Consider the following 15,923-nt stretch of genomic DNA (forward strand, 5'->3'; position numbering starts at 1 on the left):
GGAAATTACATAGAGAAACAAAAATTAGAATTACAGCAAACTTCTAGTCAGAAACCATGCAAATCAAAGACAGTGTTGTGACATCTTTAAAGTACTGAAAGAAAAAACTAGAGTCATGTTGGCTCATAAAATGAGTTGGGAAGTATTATCTCCCCTTCTAGCTTTCTGGAAAATACTGTGTGGAATTCTTGTTACCTTTTCCTTAGACGTTTGATAAAATTTGCCAAGGAAACCATCTGGGCCTGCCGTTTTCTCTTTTGGAAGGTTTTAACTTATAGAATGAATTTCATTGAGAGATATAGGACTATTCAGGTGTTCTGTTTCTACTTGAGTGAGTTTTTATACTTTGTATTTTTCAAGGAATTTTTCCCTTTCATCTAAGTTGTTGAATTTATGGATATAGAGTTTGTAATAGTATATATCTGTTACCATTTGATTACATAGGATCAGTAGGAATGTCTCCTTTTTCATTCCTGATATTGGCAATTTGTGACTTTTCTCTTTTTTTCTTGACAGTTTGGCTAGAAGTTTATCAGTTTTGTTGGTGTTTTTCAAAGAACCAACTTTGGTTTTAGTGATTTACTCTATTGTTTTTCTGTTTTCAATTTCATTGATTTCCGCTTTTAATTTCTTTCCCTTTACTTGCTTTCAGTTTTATCTTCTTTCTCTAGTTTTTTATGGTGGAAGCTTAGATTACTGCTTAAAGATCTTTCTTTTTTTCTAATACAAATATTTAATGCTATAAATTTACTTCTGTGTGATGCTTTTTCTACATCCCACAAATTTTGATATATTTTAATTTTAATTCAGTTTAAAATATTTTCCCCTTTTCTTGAGATTTCCTCTTTGGCCCATGGATTACTTAGAAACGTATTGTTTATTTTTCAAGTATTTGTTAGTTTTCCAGAAATATTTCTGTTTTTGGGGATTTCAGTTTAATTTAATTATAGTTATGTTTCTAGTTCTATCCCTTTAAATGTTTTGAGGTGAATTTTGTACCCTAGAATGTGATCTATTTTGGTGAATCTCTCATAAGCGATTGGAAAGAACATGCATTCTGTTGTTATAGTTGGGGGAGAGGAGTTCTACAAATGTCCATAAATGTCTAAGTAAATCTACTTGGTTGATAGTGTTCATGTCTTACATATTCTTACTGATTTTCTATCTACTTGTTATATGAATTACTGAGAGTGGAGTTTTAAAGTATCCAACTGTAACTGTAGTTTGGTCTATTTCTGCTTTCAGTTCTGCTAGTTTTTGCCTCACATACTTTGAAGCTCTGTACACATTTAGGATTGCATGTCTTGGATAATTAACCCCTGTATTATTATAGAACATCCGTAAGATTTTCTTTTCTTCTAAGATTGGGAACAAGGATGCATTTTCATGACTAACATGAAAAAAAATGACAAATAGCCCTCATGAATATAAATACAAAAATCCTTCACAAAATATGAGCAAATCTAATCCTGTGATTAAATAAAAAGGATAATACCTTCTGACCAAGTTGGGTTCCTCCCAGGAAGGCAAATCTGGTTCACCATTATAAAATCAATCACTAGACTTCACCATATGAACAGACTAAAGAAGAATATGCAGAAAAAGCACTTAACAAAATTTAATATCCATTCATCATTAAAACTCTCTACCAACTAGGAATTGAGGAAACTTCCTGAATCTGACATAAAACACATATAGCCAGGATCATACTTGATGGTAAAGATTGTTTTCCCCCTAAGACTGAGAACAAGGATGTTACCTCCAACTGTCAACTTCGTACCAGAAACTATGGCTAGTATAATAAAGCAAGAAAAATAAAAGGCATACAGATGTGAAAGGAAGAAACAAAACTGTCTTTATTCTTAGATGACATGACTGTCCACATAGAAAACTCCAAAGAATCTATACAAAAGCTCTTAGGATGAATAAGTGAGTCCAGCAAGGTCTCAGGATGTGATACAGGTCAATATCCAGAAGTCAGCTGTATTTCTGTACAATTTCTATAGTAATGAACATTTAGCATTAGGACAATTAGAACTTTTTAATTTGAAATGTAAAAAATAACATTTATAAGACATTTTACATGTATGAAATTGAAGTTATGTGAAAATGAAATATTTAATAATACTGAGGGATAAATCTAATAAAATATGTGTAGAATCGATAGGTCAAAAACTACAAAACACTGATAAATCAAAGAGGCTTAAATAAATGAAGAGATGGAAGGCTTGCGATTGTGAAGATACCAGTTCTCTGCAATTTGATCTACAGATTAAGTGTAATCCCAATAAAAATCCAAGCAAGCTCATTTTGTAGAGATCTGGAAACTAATTATAAATTTTATATTGAGGTACAAAAAGTTATAATAGTCATGAAAAAGAATAAAGTTGGCAGGCTCACACTACCTAATTTCAAGACTTGCTATAAAGCTCCAATGTGGTGTTAGTGAAAGGACAGGCACACAGATCAGTGGAACAGAAGAGAGAGCCCAAAAATAGACACACACAAGACAAGCCAACTAAATTCTTTTTTCAAAGATACAAAGGCAATTCAGTGCAGAAAGGGTAGTCTTTTTAACGAAGAGTGCTGGAACAATTGAATGTTCATATTGCAAGAAAATGAACCTCCACATATTTCTCACAGTGCCAAAGGTATGATACATAAAAGAAAAAATTGGCAAATTTGGACTTAACCAGAACTCAAATCTTTTGCCTTGCTAAAGATACCATTAAGAAAATGAAAAGTCACGCCACAGACTAGGAGAGAATATTTTCAAATCATAAATCTGGTAAAAGTTTTTTATCCAGGAACCAGGTGCGGTGGCTCATGCCTGTGGTCCCAGCTACTCAGGAGGCTGAGGTGGGAATATTGTTTAAGCCCAAGGGTTCAAAGCTGCAGTGAGCTATGATGGTGCCACTGCACTCTGGCCTAGGCTACAGAATGAGACCCTATCTGTATAAAAAAGAAAACACAAATCTTTTATCCAGACTAAATAGGCCTCAATTCAAGAATAAAACATAAATTTAAAAATGGGCAAAATATTTGAACAGATACTTCGTCAAAGGAAATACAACAATGGCAAATAAGCATATGAAAAGCTGGCTGGGCACAGTGGCTCAAGCCTGTAATCCCAGCACTTTAGGAGGCCGAGGCAGGCCGATCACAAGGTCCGGAGATTGAGACTGTCCTGGCCAACATGCTGAAACCTGTCTCTACTAAAATTACAAAAAATGAGCTGGGCATGGCGGCACACAACTGTAGTCCTAGCTACTCGGGAGGCTGAGGCAGAGAATCACTTCAGCTCGAGAGATGGAGGTTGCAGTGAGCCAAGATTGCCCCATTGCACTCCAGCCTGAACAACAGAGCGAGACTCCATCTCAAAAAAAAAAAAAAAAAAGCATATGAAAAGATGTTTAACCATCATTAGTTACTAGGAAAATGCAAATTAAAACCATCATTAAAATAGAACTATATACCTATTAAACTGGCCAAGATTTAAAAAGGTACAGTTGCTGGTGACAAATGTGAAGCTACTGGAACTCCCATTCATTGCTAGTAGGAATGCAAAATGGTACACCTACCTTGAAAAAGATAGGCAGTTTCTTATAAAACTAAACATTCACTTATGATATGACCCAGCTACCTGGCTACCAGGTATTTACCCAAGTGGATTTTAAAAAAATTTCTCGGCTGGATGTGGCGACCAAGCACTTTGGGAGGCCGAGGTAGGTGGATCACAAGGTCAAGAGTTTGAGACCAGCCTGGCCAACATGGTGAAATCTCATCTCTACTAAAAAAAACAAAAATTAGCTGGGCGCCATGGCGGGTGCCTATAATCCCAGCTGCTCAGCAGGCTGAGGCAGGAGAATAGCTTGAACCCGGGAGGCAGAGGTTGCAGTGAGCCAAGATTGCACCACTGCACACCAGCCTGGATGACAGAGCAAAACTCCTTCTGAAAAAAAGAAAAACATTTCCTTCATGTAAAAATCTGAATATTTATATTATTTTAAAAATAATCACCCCAAACTGGAAGTATCCCAAATGTTCTTCGACGGGTGAATGGATTAATTATAGTACATTGATGCAATAGAATACAACACAGCATCAAAAAGGGACAGCTATTGATACATGCGATTGCTTGAATGAATCCTAAAGGCATTATGCTGAGTGAAAGAAGACAGACCCAAAAGTCTACATATTGTGTGATTCCATTTATATGACATTCTGGAAACAGCAACACTGTAGGGGTATGTGATGCTGTGAAATGTTTATTTGTTCTTCATCCAGTTTCCTGTAATATGATTCCTAAATCCTTAGAATCTCCAAAGTGATGTCATTTTGTGTGCTAATGAATTGACTCATGGCTGGCAGCCCCTAAGTAGCTTCAGGATGGGAGCAGTCATAGGAAAGACCAGGGCAGGATTAGAGGGTTGAGCCTTTCGCTCTACCCGACAATGTCTGGGAAGAGGGAGAGGGTTTGAAGGTTTAGTTGATAATCAGTGGCCAATGATTTAATCAGTCGTGCCTCCATAATGAGGCTTTCATGAAAACCTGAAAAGGACTTGGTTCAGAAAACTAAACAACTGAACACCTGGAGACTCCTGGAGGGTAGTATGCCCAGGAAGAGCATGGGAGCTCCTTGCCCCTTCCTCCATGCCTTGCCATATGCATTTATTTACCATATCCTGGTAATATCTTCAGATTTTTTTTTTACTTTTTTCATTGATACATAATAATTGTACATATCTAATTGTACATAGTGATGTTTAGATATATATATATAATGTATATTGATCAGATCTGGGTAATTATATATCCATCATCTCAAACATTTATTATTTCTTTGTGTCAGGAACATTCAATATCCTTCTAGTTATTTGAAATTATATATTATTGTTAACTGTAGTCATCCTACAGTGGTATAGAGCACTAGAACTTGTTCTTCCTGTCTAGCTATAATTTTGTACCCTTTAACAAATCCTCTGTTCTACTTTTTACTTCCACTGATCATCTTTTTAAGCTTCCACATATGAGTTAGAGTATGCGGTGTTTCACTTTCCATTCTTGGCTTATTTCACTTAACATAATTTCCTCCAGTTCCATCCATGTTGCTTTGAATGACAGGATTTCATCCTTTCTATGACTGAATAATATTCCATATAAGCAGTAAATGTAAGTAAGTGTTTCCCTGAGTTCTGTGAGCCACTAGCAAATTAATCAAACCCAAGGAGGGAGTTGTGGGAACCCTAATTTGTAGCCCGTCAGCCAGAAGCATAGGTAAAATAATCTGGGGCTTGCAGTTGCCATCTGCAATGGGGGCAGTCTTCTGGGACTGAGCCCTCAACCTGTGGGATTTGATGCTGTGTGTTCAGATAGATCGTGTCAGACTTGAATTGGAGGATACTCAGCTGGTGTCCACTGCAGAACTGATTGCTTGCTTGGTGTGTAGGGGAAGAAAGCGCCACACGTTTGGTCACAGACACATTCTGTGTTGATTGTTGTGGGGTAAGAACAGAGGAAAAATATTTTTCCTTCTCTAGTCACAGGATGGAACATAGAGCAGTTGTTTTTTTTGGCTTGGGATTAGGAGGGGGATTAACTAGAAAAGGACTGCTTAAGGACATTCAGAGGATGATGAACTCTTCTGTATGGTACTCTGTTGGTGGAGTATAACACCAATAGAGTATGGGATATACTCAACAGAGTATAACACTATGTGTTTGTCAGATCCCATAAAATTGTATAGTGTGATACTCAACAGAGTATAACACTTAATGTGTTTGTCAGATCCCATAAAATTGTATACAGCAGAGCTGTTTTTTACTGTATGCAAATTAAAAAAATCAAGCAGGAACCTAAGATAGAATGCAAACTGTGACAAAAGATCTAACTATATTACAAATGAGTGACCCACCCACACTGTAGGAGGTGGAGGAGAAAATCATATGTTGAGTGGATATTAAGCTGAAGATAAAAAGTACTGTATACAAGCACTGTACTCTAGTTGATAATTTTTTTTCTTACCAGTATATGGGCCAACAATTCTGAAACCTCTTTACATATGTATAAAATGTTTTGGCATACATGTACACCTAACATATATACCAGGATTGAATAAATAAGTAGCAAAGTTTTACTGTCAGAGACAGAATCACAGGAGGAATGCTAGAATAAACCCTGTGGATGTTGGATTGAAGTCAGAAGTATCAGTATGAACGCATGCTTTTAAATGCACACACAATGAGTTACACACACACACAGTAGATACAAAAGTAGATATGACTATGTTTATATACATGGGTTAGTGTGTGTTTATGTATTTCTTTGCTCTGTCCACTTTGAGCAGTGACAGCCCAGTACCAGTGAGCAACCTGGTGCCCAGATTTTGGTTTCTAAATACCATTCTCTAATAAAAGGGACCTTGGAAAGCCTTGGAAAAGTAGTTTATTCTAGTACCAGGTCAGTGGAAATACAAGATGAGCTTAAGGTATTTTGTGGTGTCAGAAAGTAGGGAAATATTTTTAAAAGGAAAGAAAGATGGTGCATGTCAAAAGGATACGGGAGCCAACCCGAAAGATCTCCCAATGGTCAACACTGTAATCATGAGCTACAAAATAACAATAGTATTGGATTATGGCCCAGAAAATAAAAAATACCCATGAGGGTGGGGCGCAGTGGCTCATGCTTGTAATCCCAGCACTTTTGGAAGCCAAGGTGGGTGGATCACAAAGTCAGGAGTTCAAGACAAGCCTGGCCAACACAGTGAAACCCTGTCTCTACAAAAAATACAAATATTAGATGGGCGTGGTGGCGGGCACCTGTAATCCCAGCTACTTGGGAGACTGAGGCAGGAGATCGCTTGAACTCAGGAGGTGGAGTGTGCAGTGAGCCAAGATGGCATACTCCCAGCCTTAAAAAAAAAAAAAAACCATGAGTCCATACTGCTATGAATAAATGATTGAATAGATAAATGGGAGAGAAAGAACAACTCTTCCTTATAGAATTATTACAGATAATAAATGTGGATGGAATGAGGGCAATAGAAAATCACCATGTGAACACCACTGTAACATTTGCTTCAGTGAGACTCAGCAATGAATGCAAAATAAATAAATGAATAAATATTTACCTAAAAAATCCTCTCCCCCAAATAATACTAAAAAGAAAAATGGTGACTTTATGATGGAGAAACCTGGCAGACATGCCCTCATGTAAGTGATGAAGGTTACCATCACTAGTAATCAGATACTGTGTCTTCCCTGCATATGCTGTGCTGAAATGAGCATATCACCTCTGTGGTCATTGCCCTCCACATCCACAAGCACATCTAATTATGGGAAAACATAAGACAATCCCAAAATGATGCACATTATTCAGAACACCTGACCAAGACTTCAAAAGTGTCAGGGTCATGAAAGACAAGGAAAGACAGTGCTGTCACAGGTCAAAGGAGCCTAAGGAGAGACAGCACAGCTCTGTCCAGCATGGGGTCCTGGATCAGATCCCAGACCAGTGTAAGGAAATGAGCGGAACAGCCAGTGAAACAGAAGTCTGTAGTTCAGTTAATAGTGTTGTGCTAATGTCAGATGCTTGGTGTTGATCATTATACTGTGATGATGTGGATGTGAATATTGGGAAGCTGTGTGAGGGGTATTTAGGAACTCTTGTTTTATATGTGCAGCTCTTCTATACGTCTAGAATTATTTTAATATAAAAAACCTTTGTTTTAAAGCTAACCAGTGAAGAAAAGGGGAAAATACATGTTCTTTGGTGAAAAGGTTGGAAGTGACTGGTGTAGAGGAAGGAACATCAAGAGCAGAAAGGGACTTTGTGCCTCCGTAAGGCACACTTTCATTTTAGGGCAGGTTATCTGAGGCTCAGAGAGCTTGGGGGTCTTGGCCAAGGACACAGTGCAAGTAGCTGGAGGACAGGACTGGGACTAGGTTTCCTGACTCAATGTGCCGCTATTTGATCTCACCCTTTCTTTGCTCCAGAGTTGGATTATCCTGTAATTGTTCTGATAATGCTGTTTCTGCTTTGCATATTTTTAAAAGTAGATTTCATAGCCCTGGTTAAACATCATGTTGAGTCAAATACCACCCATGTTCCCTGTTGTAGGTGTCTGTTTTCATCATTTCTACCCTCTAGGTGATGGCTTATGTATTTGCATTACTCTGTTCAGCAGAAATTGGAGACCAGCAAAAGGCCTCCGTCTGGAACTTCCACTACCTCCAAGAGCACCTCCCCAACCCTCACGCCCTCCCCTTCACCCAAAGGGCACACTGCAGAGTCCTCAGTGTCTTCCTCCTCGTCCCATCGGCAGTCCAGGAGCAGTGGGGGCTCCAGCAGTGGCACCATCACAGACGAGGGTGAGTCCCCTGAGAGCCTGAAACACCCCACCTATTCCTCTCACCACGATGACCTGGCAGCAAGGAACTGCAAGGTGACCTTAATTGCTATAACCATCCTAGGTCAGGTTTTAAGAAAATTTACAACAAACATATCCCTCCTCTTCTCTGATTCTACCTTTTATTTTTGTCTTCACTGTGCGAAAGGTATGGTAACCTCCCTCAAAGAGTTTTTGAGTATAGGTGAGTCTTGAGTATAGGTGAGTATAGGAGAAGCATACACCCTTGAAAATGCTTCTCCAACACTAACTTATTTACTTTCCCTGGACCCTGTACCAGTCAAGATTCTTTCAGTTGCAAGTGAGAGAAACTCCACTCACACTGGTTCAAGGAAAAAAAAGGAACCTAACAATTCAATGGCTCATATAATGTGAGTGTCTAGGGTGTGCTTCAGCCATGTCTGAATCCAGGTGCTTTGGGAGGGTTTCTCTCCAGGTCTCAGGCAGGCTCTTTCCAAGTGGTGGCAAGCAGCTTCAGGCATACTTTTGTCTTCCTGCTAATTTTTCCACCCCAGCAGAAAGAGTGCTACTTTCTCAGTAGATCCAGCAAAATCCCAAGTGTAAAGGCCATTGGCTTGACTGTATTTAGAATGTGTTGATTGGCCATGCCCCCTGGTCAGTTGTCTGCTTTGGAGCTTGAGTTGGGGTCCAACCCGCTGACATTTGTGTATTAGAAGTGGTAGAGAAATAGTTTCTTAAAGCAAAATTTGGAAACACTGTTTCCAGGAGGAGGGGGATGGATGAGGGCAAGCCAAAGTAACTGATGTCCGCTGAAGCCAGGAGAGCCTTGGAACCTGCCTTGTGAATTCCAGGCTCCACAAACCCCATGCGGGGATGAAGTGGGTGGCAGGGCAGGAGCAGAGGGTTTGCAGTCAGGCCCCAGGAAAGATAAAGGAAGATGAAGAAAGGAATCCCATCCTTTTAAACTGCCCTCTGGTGGCCCCCAGGAGCTGAGAGTGGGGAAGGAGAGAAGGAGGGAGCTTTGGTGAGACCTGGCGCCCAGGCAGGTGCAAATGGAGGAGTATAGATCAGCAGAGAGGAAAATCTGACTGTGTATGTGGCTCTCACAAACGCATTTGCGGGCAGCTCGTTGCTGCTACAGCTGCTGAGGAGGAGGGTGCTGAGCAGGTTCTGCTGAGCAAGATAAGTTGGAGTCACCTGCACAGGCTCTAGTCTGTACCAAGTTGATAAATGCATGCTGCCATTGGTATCGTCCTTATTTGGGGGCTGCTTTTATTGTTTTGTGATATCCAGTGTGATCATTTATCAAGGCTTCAGAGATTCACCAGCAAACTCATTCCTCTCCAACCGTATTTTCTATATGGAGTCTTTTGAGTTTCACATTCATGAATTCTCCCACGCCTGAGGCTTTTAGGAATTGAAGCCCCTGGAGATTTAGTTAGGTATTTGTGCCCCATCGTTTTCCAAAAAAGAGTCTAGACAGTGGATGTCCATATGGACTGCCTGTACCCAGTCTCTTTCCCTCTTGTTTATTGTAAAAAATGGTTTGCAACACCCTAATTGGGATGAAAAAGGAAGAGGGCCAATAGCACCTTCTTTTTAGAATAATTTCTCTGGTTTAGAAAGCTGAGTTTTCCCTTTGAGAGTTTCTGGGTCCTGAGGCAGTGAGCCCTTTGTGCTGTGGGTGTAAGATTGTTACAGGCCAGGGGCTGCAATCCATCCCAAACAGTTATTTTTATGATATTCTTCTGGAAAATGTATGGTCCCAGTCGAGGACACATGTGAGCTCTGCCCTGCCCCATCTCTCCATCTGCATTCTTCCTCTCTGGACTCCACCTGTTAGAAGCAGCAAGGTTTATGACATCACCTTTTCAGCCTCACATTTGTTCCAGGTTTTCTTGGGCAGTCCCTGGGTGCTGTAACGTGTGCACCCAGGAGAACTCACAGGGAGACAGACACATCCAACATAATGACATTGGAGTGTAACACAAGGTGAGGTCAAACCTGTTATCAGCAAAGCACCATGTGCCGTGGAAGACTCCTCTGGCGAGCGGGCACTCCCACTGGACCATGACGCTAGGAAGAGATGGGCAGTGTGGTCCCAGAGCCGACTGTTTAATTTGTAGGACATAACCCAAGCCAGTTGTTAAACACATCCATTATTTACAAATTGCATGAACTTAGAATTAACTAAATTATATAAATATAAAGGTATATTATACTTAAAATGTATCTTTTACTCATTTTTGTATATTTTATCTGTGTTCTTGAGGTTGTGAATATTTCCTATCTGTGCAATGTGAATACCCCGTAATGATGTGTTCCTACTGTGCATCTCTGCTCAACTTCACTTTCAGAGACATTAGATTGGTAGGTTGAAATGGGCTATGATGGGGATATTTACACCATGGAAATTGGCAAATGCTGTCCATCAGGGCTTGTTTTTTTTTTTTTAAGACAGGGTCTTAGTCTATCACCCAGGCTGGAGTACAGTAGCACAATCACAGTTCACTGCAGCCTCAGTCTCCCTGGTCTCAAGCAATCCGGGGCTTGATTTGCTGTCAATATCACCCATGAGAGATACTGTCTAGATGTCATCTAGTCAGTGATGGGAAAATGTTAACAATGAGGATTAAACTTAGAAGTGTGTTACGTCTGTAACCGTTATTTTGTGAATAGCACAAAAAGTAGAGAAAATATTCTTCCAGTATTTGAAAACCATTATTTGATGCAGTCAGGTTGCTCACATGAAGTTCCAACATAAGTCTTTGTTGTTTCTTTTTATCTTTCTCATTTATGTAAATAAAACTCTTAGCCAACATTCATGTTAGAACCATACTCCTTGGCTGTGGGTACAAGAGTAGGGCAAAAACAAATGAAAGCATTTGATGAGAATCAGTTGGCTCTATGGAATTTATAAGAAAGAGTATTGTATTCTTTATTATTGTAAATTGTGTGCTGTACATCCCTTATATTAGTAAAATCTGCAGTAGACTTATATGCCTATATACATGCATACATTTTCCCCCCAAGAGCTGTTGTTAAACATTTACCAGCACACCACTGTGGACCAAGGCTGCATGTGTAGGGAACGGCAGGAGCAAAGGTTTGGTGTTATGAAATACAACAGATTATGTGTGGATTGATATTTGATTTGTCTCATACATTATCGCTCAGTAGCCTCTTTCTGTGAAGCTCCCTAGTCCCTTGGGCTGGGTCAGCTGTCCTCTCTGTCCCCATATACCCCTGTTCTTGCCCTTCACCATAGCACACATCACCCATGAGAAAAGTGGAGAGTGGGCACCTAGCACAGGCCTGGTGGCTACACCACTGGGCTTGAGTCCCAGCTCTGCCATGGACTAGTAGGAGGACCTCACACAAGATGTGGTATCAAGCCTTTCTGTGCCTCAGCTCCTCATCTGTAAATGGGGACAGTAATAGGATCTACCTCATTGGTGGTGTAAAGAGCAAGTGGGTCATCCAAGTACAGGGTGGCTGATAGTGAACACTGTGCATTAGCTTTCATCCTCATCATTTGTCCTCCCAGCCACACTGAGTTCCTTCATGATGGGGACCTCTCCATCCTTGCTACCCAGTGTCCATGGGGCACAGTGGTAGTCACTGCTGGAAGGATGGATGGATAGATGGATGACTGAATGAGCGAGGGAGTGAATAAAAGGAGGAACCCAAGCCTCCTAATCACTTTAAGCTGCCTCCACTGCCTCAGGACCTTTTTTGCACCTGCTCTTCCCTGTCTTGATGCTACCTAAAGCTCTTCCTCCAATTTCTGCATAGCTCACTCCTTCATTTACTGCTCATAGGTCACCTCATAAGAGTCTTTCCGTCACCATCCTCTGTAAAACAGCATTTGTAAAACTGAAAACGCTGTCATCTACCTTGATGCTGCTCTCTTCTTCCTTGCTGTCTTGCCTATCAGCCTTTTTTTTTTCTTTTTTTGAGACAGAGTCTTGCTTTGTAGCCCAGGCTGGAGTGCAGTGGCATAATGGCGTGATTAAAACTCACTGCAGCCTCATACTCCTGGGCACAAGTGATCCTTCTGCTTCAGCCTCCTGAGTCACTGGGACTACAAGCACACACATCACAACACCCAGCTAATTACTTTCAAATTTTTTCTAGGGATGAAATCTCATTAGTGCCAGGCCTGGTCTTGAACTTTTGGGCTCAAGTGACCTGCCATCCTTGGCCTCCCAAAGCCCTGGGATTACAGACGTGCACCACCTGCCCAGCCCCTGTCAGCCTTCCTATTGTCTGTTTTGGTATCTGTTGAGTCCCCCAGTGCCTAGTCTGTCAAATCTCAATTGAATATGTGAGTGAATATTTCTCCAAGCCCCTCAGGTGCTGGTCTTGTCTCCTTTTCTTTATCCTCCCTGTTCTGACACCCCAGATCTTCCCCTTGTGCCCTTCTGGCTCTGCTGTTCCACATAGATGCCTTTTTCTTTCAGGAAGGCCACAGCCTCTGCACACTTGAGCCAAACCCTGGCTCTGGTCTGAAGCCCACCACATTCTTTCTTAAGTTCTTCCTCAGACTAGCTGAGGACTCATTGGCATTGGCATTTACTGCAGGTGTTGGCATTTACGATGCCTTCTTGCATAGAAGAAGGCAGAGTTTTAGTTCTGGCAGCTGGAACTCCCAGAACTTGAGGTTCACAGTCTGGAGGGAATTAGTCAGTCCTGGCCCAGACTCTCCGTGTTTTTGCAGCCTGATGTGGAGTTTTGGCGATTGCTGAGGGCCTGCTTTGAAGGGAAGAGGGTGCAGGTAGCTCAGGACCCACCTCCAGCCTCATCTGCAGGCTGAGATCAGCTTTCTGTGTTGGTATTTCTTATCTAGAATTCCATTTGAAATAAGATTACCACTACTTTATAGAAGCTTAAAGACCACTTTTTTGATACATTTTACCAAATTCTAAAATGTGTGTTTTTTTTACCTTTCCCTCTTGAAGATGAACTGACTGGAATCCTTAAGAAATTATCCCTTGAGAAATATCAGCCCATTTTTGAGGAACAGGAGGTAAGGATGCTCTTTTTGAATGTCGATTTAAGTCTTATTGTAAAAGAAAACTTTGTCTAAATGTGTAGATTTTCATTTTGCAAGCCTAGATTGATCTCTTGCACTGAGACAGCTGAGGAAATAGAATTCGTGCTCAGCGGGTCCAGCTCAGTTTGTTATTGTGAAATCCTGGGGACTTACGGCTTGCTTTGTTATGGTAGAATTTTGTAATTTTGAGCACTGCTCCCTCTAGAAAAGTTTCTTTCTCTCCTGAAAACATTTTTTTGTTGTCTGTGATTGACTGGCAGAGTTATAGGCTTAAAGTGGGCTGATTGTAAAACCTAAAGGAACCTGTATAATGTGTCTGGATGTAGGGTCTGTGGTAGTCTGAGAGAGTTGCTATTTTTTAAAAGCATTCAGATTCACATTAAAAAAAAAATTACTGTTCTGCAGTTTGGTACTTCCTCAAAATATTAAACAGAAGAGTTACCATATGACCCAGCAGTCCTACTCCTAGGTATATTCCCAAGAGAAATGAAGACGTATGTCCACACAGAAACTTGTACACAAATGCTCATAGCAGCATTATTCATGAAAGCCAAACTGTTGATACCACTCAAATGTCCATTGACTAATGAATGCATAAATAGAATGTGCCTGTGCCATGGAATACTATTCAGCCGTGAAAAGAATGAAATACTGGCACATGCTACAACATGGATGAACCTTGAACACATCTTGCTAAGTGGAAGAAACCAGTCACAAAAGGCCACATAAAGTGTGCTTCCATTTATATGAAATGTCCAGATGAGGCAAATCTATAGACACAAAAAGTAGATGCGTAGTTGCCAGAGAGTTGGGTGGAGGGGTGGGCGGGCAGAATGGACCGAGTAGGGAGTGACTAGAATGATACACGGTTTCTTTTGGGGGTGATGAAAATGTTCTAAAACGGAGTGTGTGGTGATGGTTACACAACTCTGTGAATATACTAAAAATCATTGAATTGTATGGTGGATGAATTATATCTCAGTAAGCTGTTAAAAAATTTACTGTTTTAGACAAGTAACACTCCTCCACGGGCCCACCAGCCACCAAGGCATAGTCACTGGTTTAGAACATTCTAGTGAGCAGCTTAGTAGGTGAAAACTGTCACAATTGCAGAGCAATCGTGGGAATCACTCATTGTCCCCACCAGGCTTGAGATGCAGTTGAGGAGTTTGTATTTTAGTTCAGGAAACAAACAGAGGGTGCAGTAGCTTTCCTCCTCCTGTTTGCTTTTCTGCCGTATGCAGTCTGCCATTCCTGCCTCCTTGGTGTTTTAAACCTTAGCAATGACTTTCTCCAAGAAATCTTTCCCGATTGCTGCCTGCTTTTGCTGATATGTTTATGCCCTCTTGGAGTGTACAGAGAACACATTTCAAAGTACACTTCTGCTTTTTGAGGTATCGTGTCTCTGGCTCATAAGGTGACATTTGTTCTGATTTCTTGGCCTTACCTCTTTTGAGCTGGCATGTCTTCGAGTTCACCTGTCCTGCGTTGTTCAGAGGTAGTTGTTGTTGTCCAGCACAGGGAACGGAGGAATATTTCAGCTGACATACAGACCTTCGAGAATGTTCACAGGGAGAGGAAGGCAGGCCATGTAGATTTGTTGTAGTTTTAATAACTCACCCACCTGGAAGTTTCCACAGTCTCTGGGGTCAGGGAAGGAGCTGGGGCCTGTGGCAGTGCCATGGGGAGGGCTTGCAGCCACTGGTTGTGGACTTCTCTGTGCATTAGGTTCATGTGAGGTTAGCTGAGACATTGTCCTCGTTTCTACCTGACACAGGTGCCTGTGCTTGCTGGGGGCCAAGCTCAGTGTTTCCTCCTTTTACTTAGTTTCTTTCTGGCAACATATGAGCTGGCTACACTGTAGGGGTGCACTCTCTATATGGACCCACAACCCAGTGTTCCCCTTGGAGGCTTTAGTAGAACTGAAGTTTTAACCCTGCTGATTGCCACCCCCCTTGCCTCCAGACCCAGTTGCCATAGCTTCAGGGGTACTTCTCAGTCCCTCACGGAAACTCCTGGAAGTATCTGGCATGTAGATAGCACTTTTCCCTAGTTTCCACCAGTAAACAGTTCTCCCCGTTTATATGCACTTATAGTCATCAGTGAGAATTTGGAAGAGGAATGAAGTTAATTCATGTTTTCATCTTGCCATATTGAAACTAAAGGCAGACTAATAATTTTCATCTTTCTACCTGTATTAAGGTGGATTTAACTATGTGTATTGAAAAATATCAAAATGATGGTACCTTAAACAAAATATAAGGTGATTTTTTTTTCCACAGAAAGTTTGGACATTAGTCATCTAGGCTCCTTCTAGCTCTCTGCTCCACCCCCACTAGTGTATGTGGCTTGTGTCCTCAAAGTCCAAGATGGCTGCTGGAGCTCCAGCCATCACATCCACATTCCAGGCAGCAGGCTGGAAGGAGACTGCAAAAGGACACGTTCCCTCCTTTTTAAAGAGACTTCCCCAAAGTCCCACCCAGTCTTGTATCTCGTTTA

The 15,923-nt window shown here is 41.1% G+C and overlaps 1 protein-coding gene across 6 annotated transcripts in view; it reads left to right on the forward strand.

The window, feature by feature from the left end:
- The window catches only part of ANKS6 (ankyrin repeat and sterile alpha motif domain containing 6), a 70,009-nt gene that overhangs the window by 36,634 nt on the left and 17,452 nt on the right, over positions 1-15,923 (forward strand). For 4 of the 6 annotated variants that reach the window (XM_021665490.2, XM_012475755.2, XM_012475757.2 and 1 more), the window contains exons 11-12: positions 8,183-8,369; positions 13,330-13,397. In XM_021665490.2, coding sequence (XP_021521165.1) covers positions 8,183-8,369; positions 13,330-13,397 — 255 coding nt within the window. The remainder of the gene's footprint in view (positions 1-8,182; positions 8,370-13,329; positions 13,398-15,923) is intronic. The other 2 variants (XM_064379602.1, XM_012475756.2) reach the window with 1 other exon arrangement.

Source organism: Aotus nancymaae, unplaced genomic scaffold (assembly GCF_030222135.1).
Source record: "Aotus nancymaae isolate 86718 unplaced genomic scaffold, 86718_ANA_hifiasm-v0.15.2.pri h1tg000003l, whole genome shotgun sequence".
Classification (NCBI taxonomy): Eukaryota; Metazoa; Chordata; class Mammalia; order Primates; family Aotidae; genus Aotus; species Aotus nancymaae.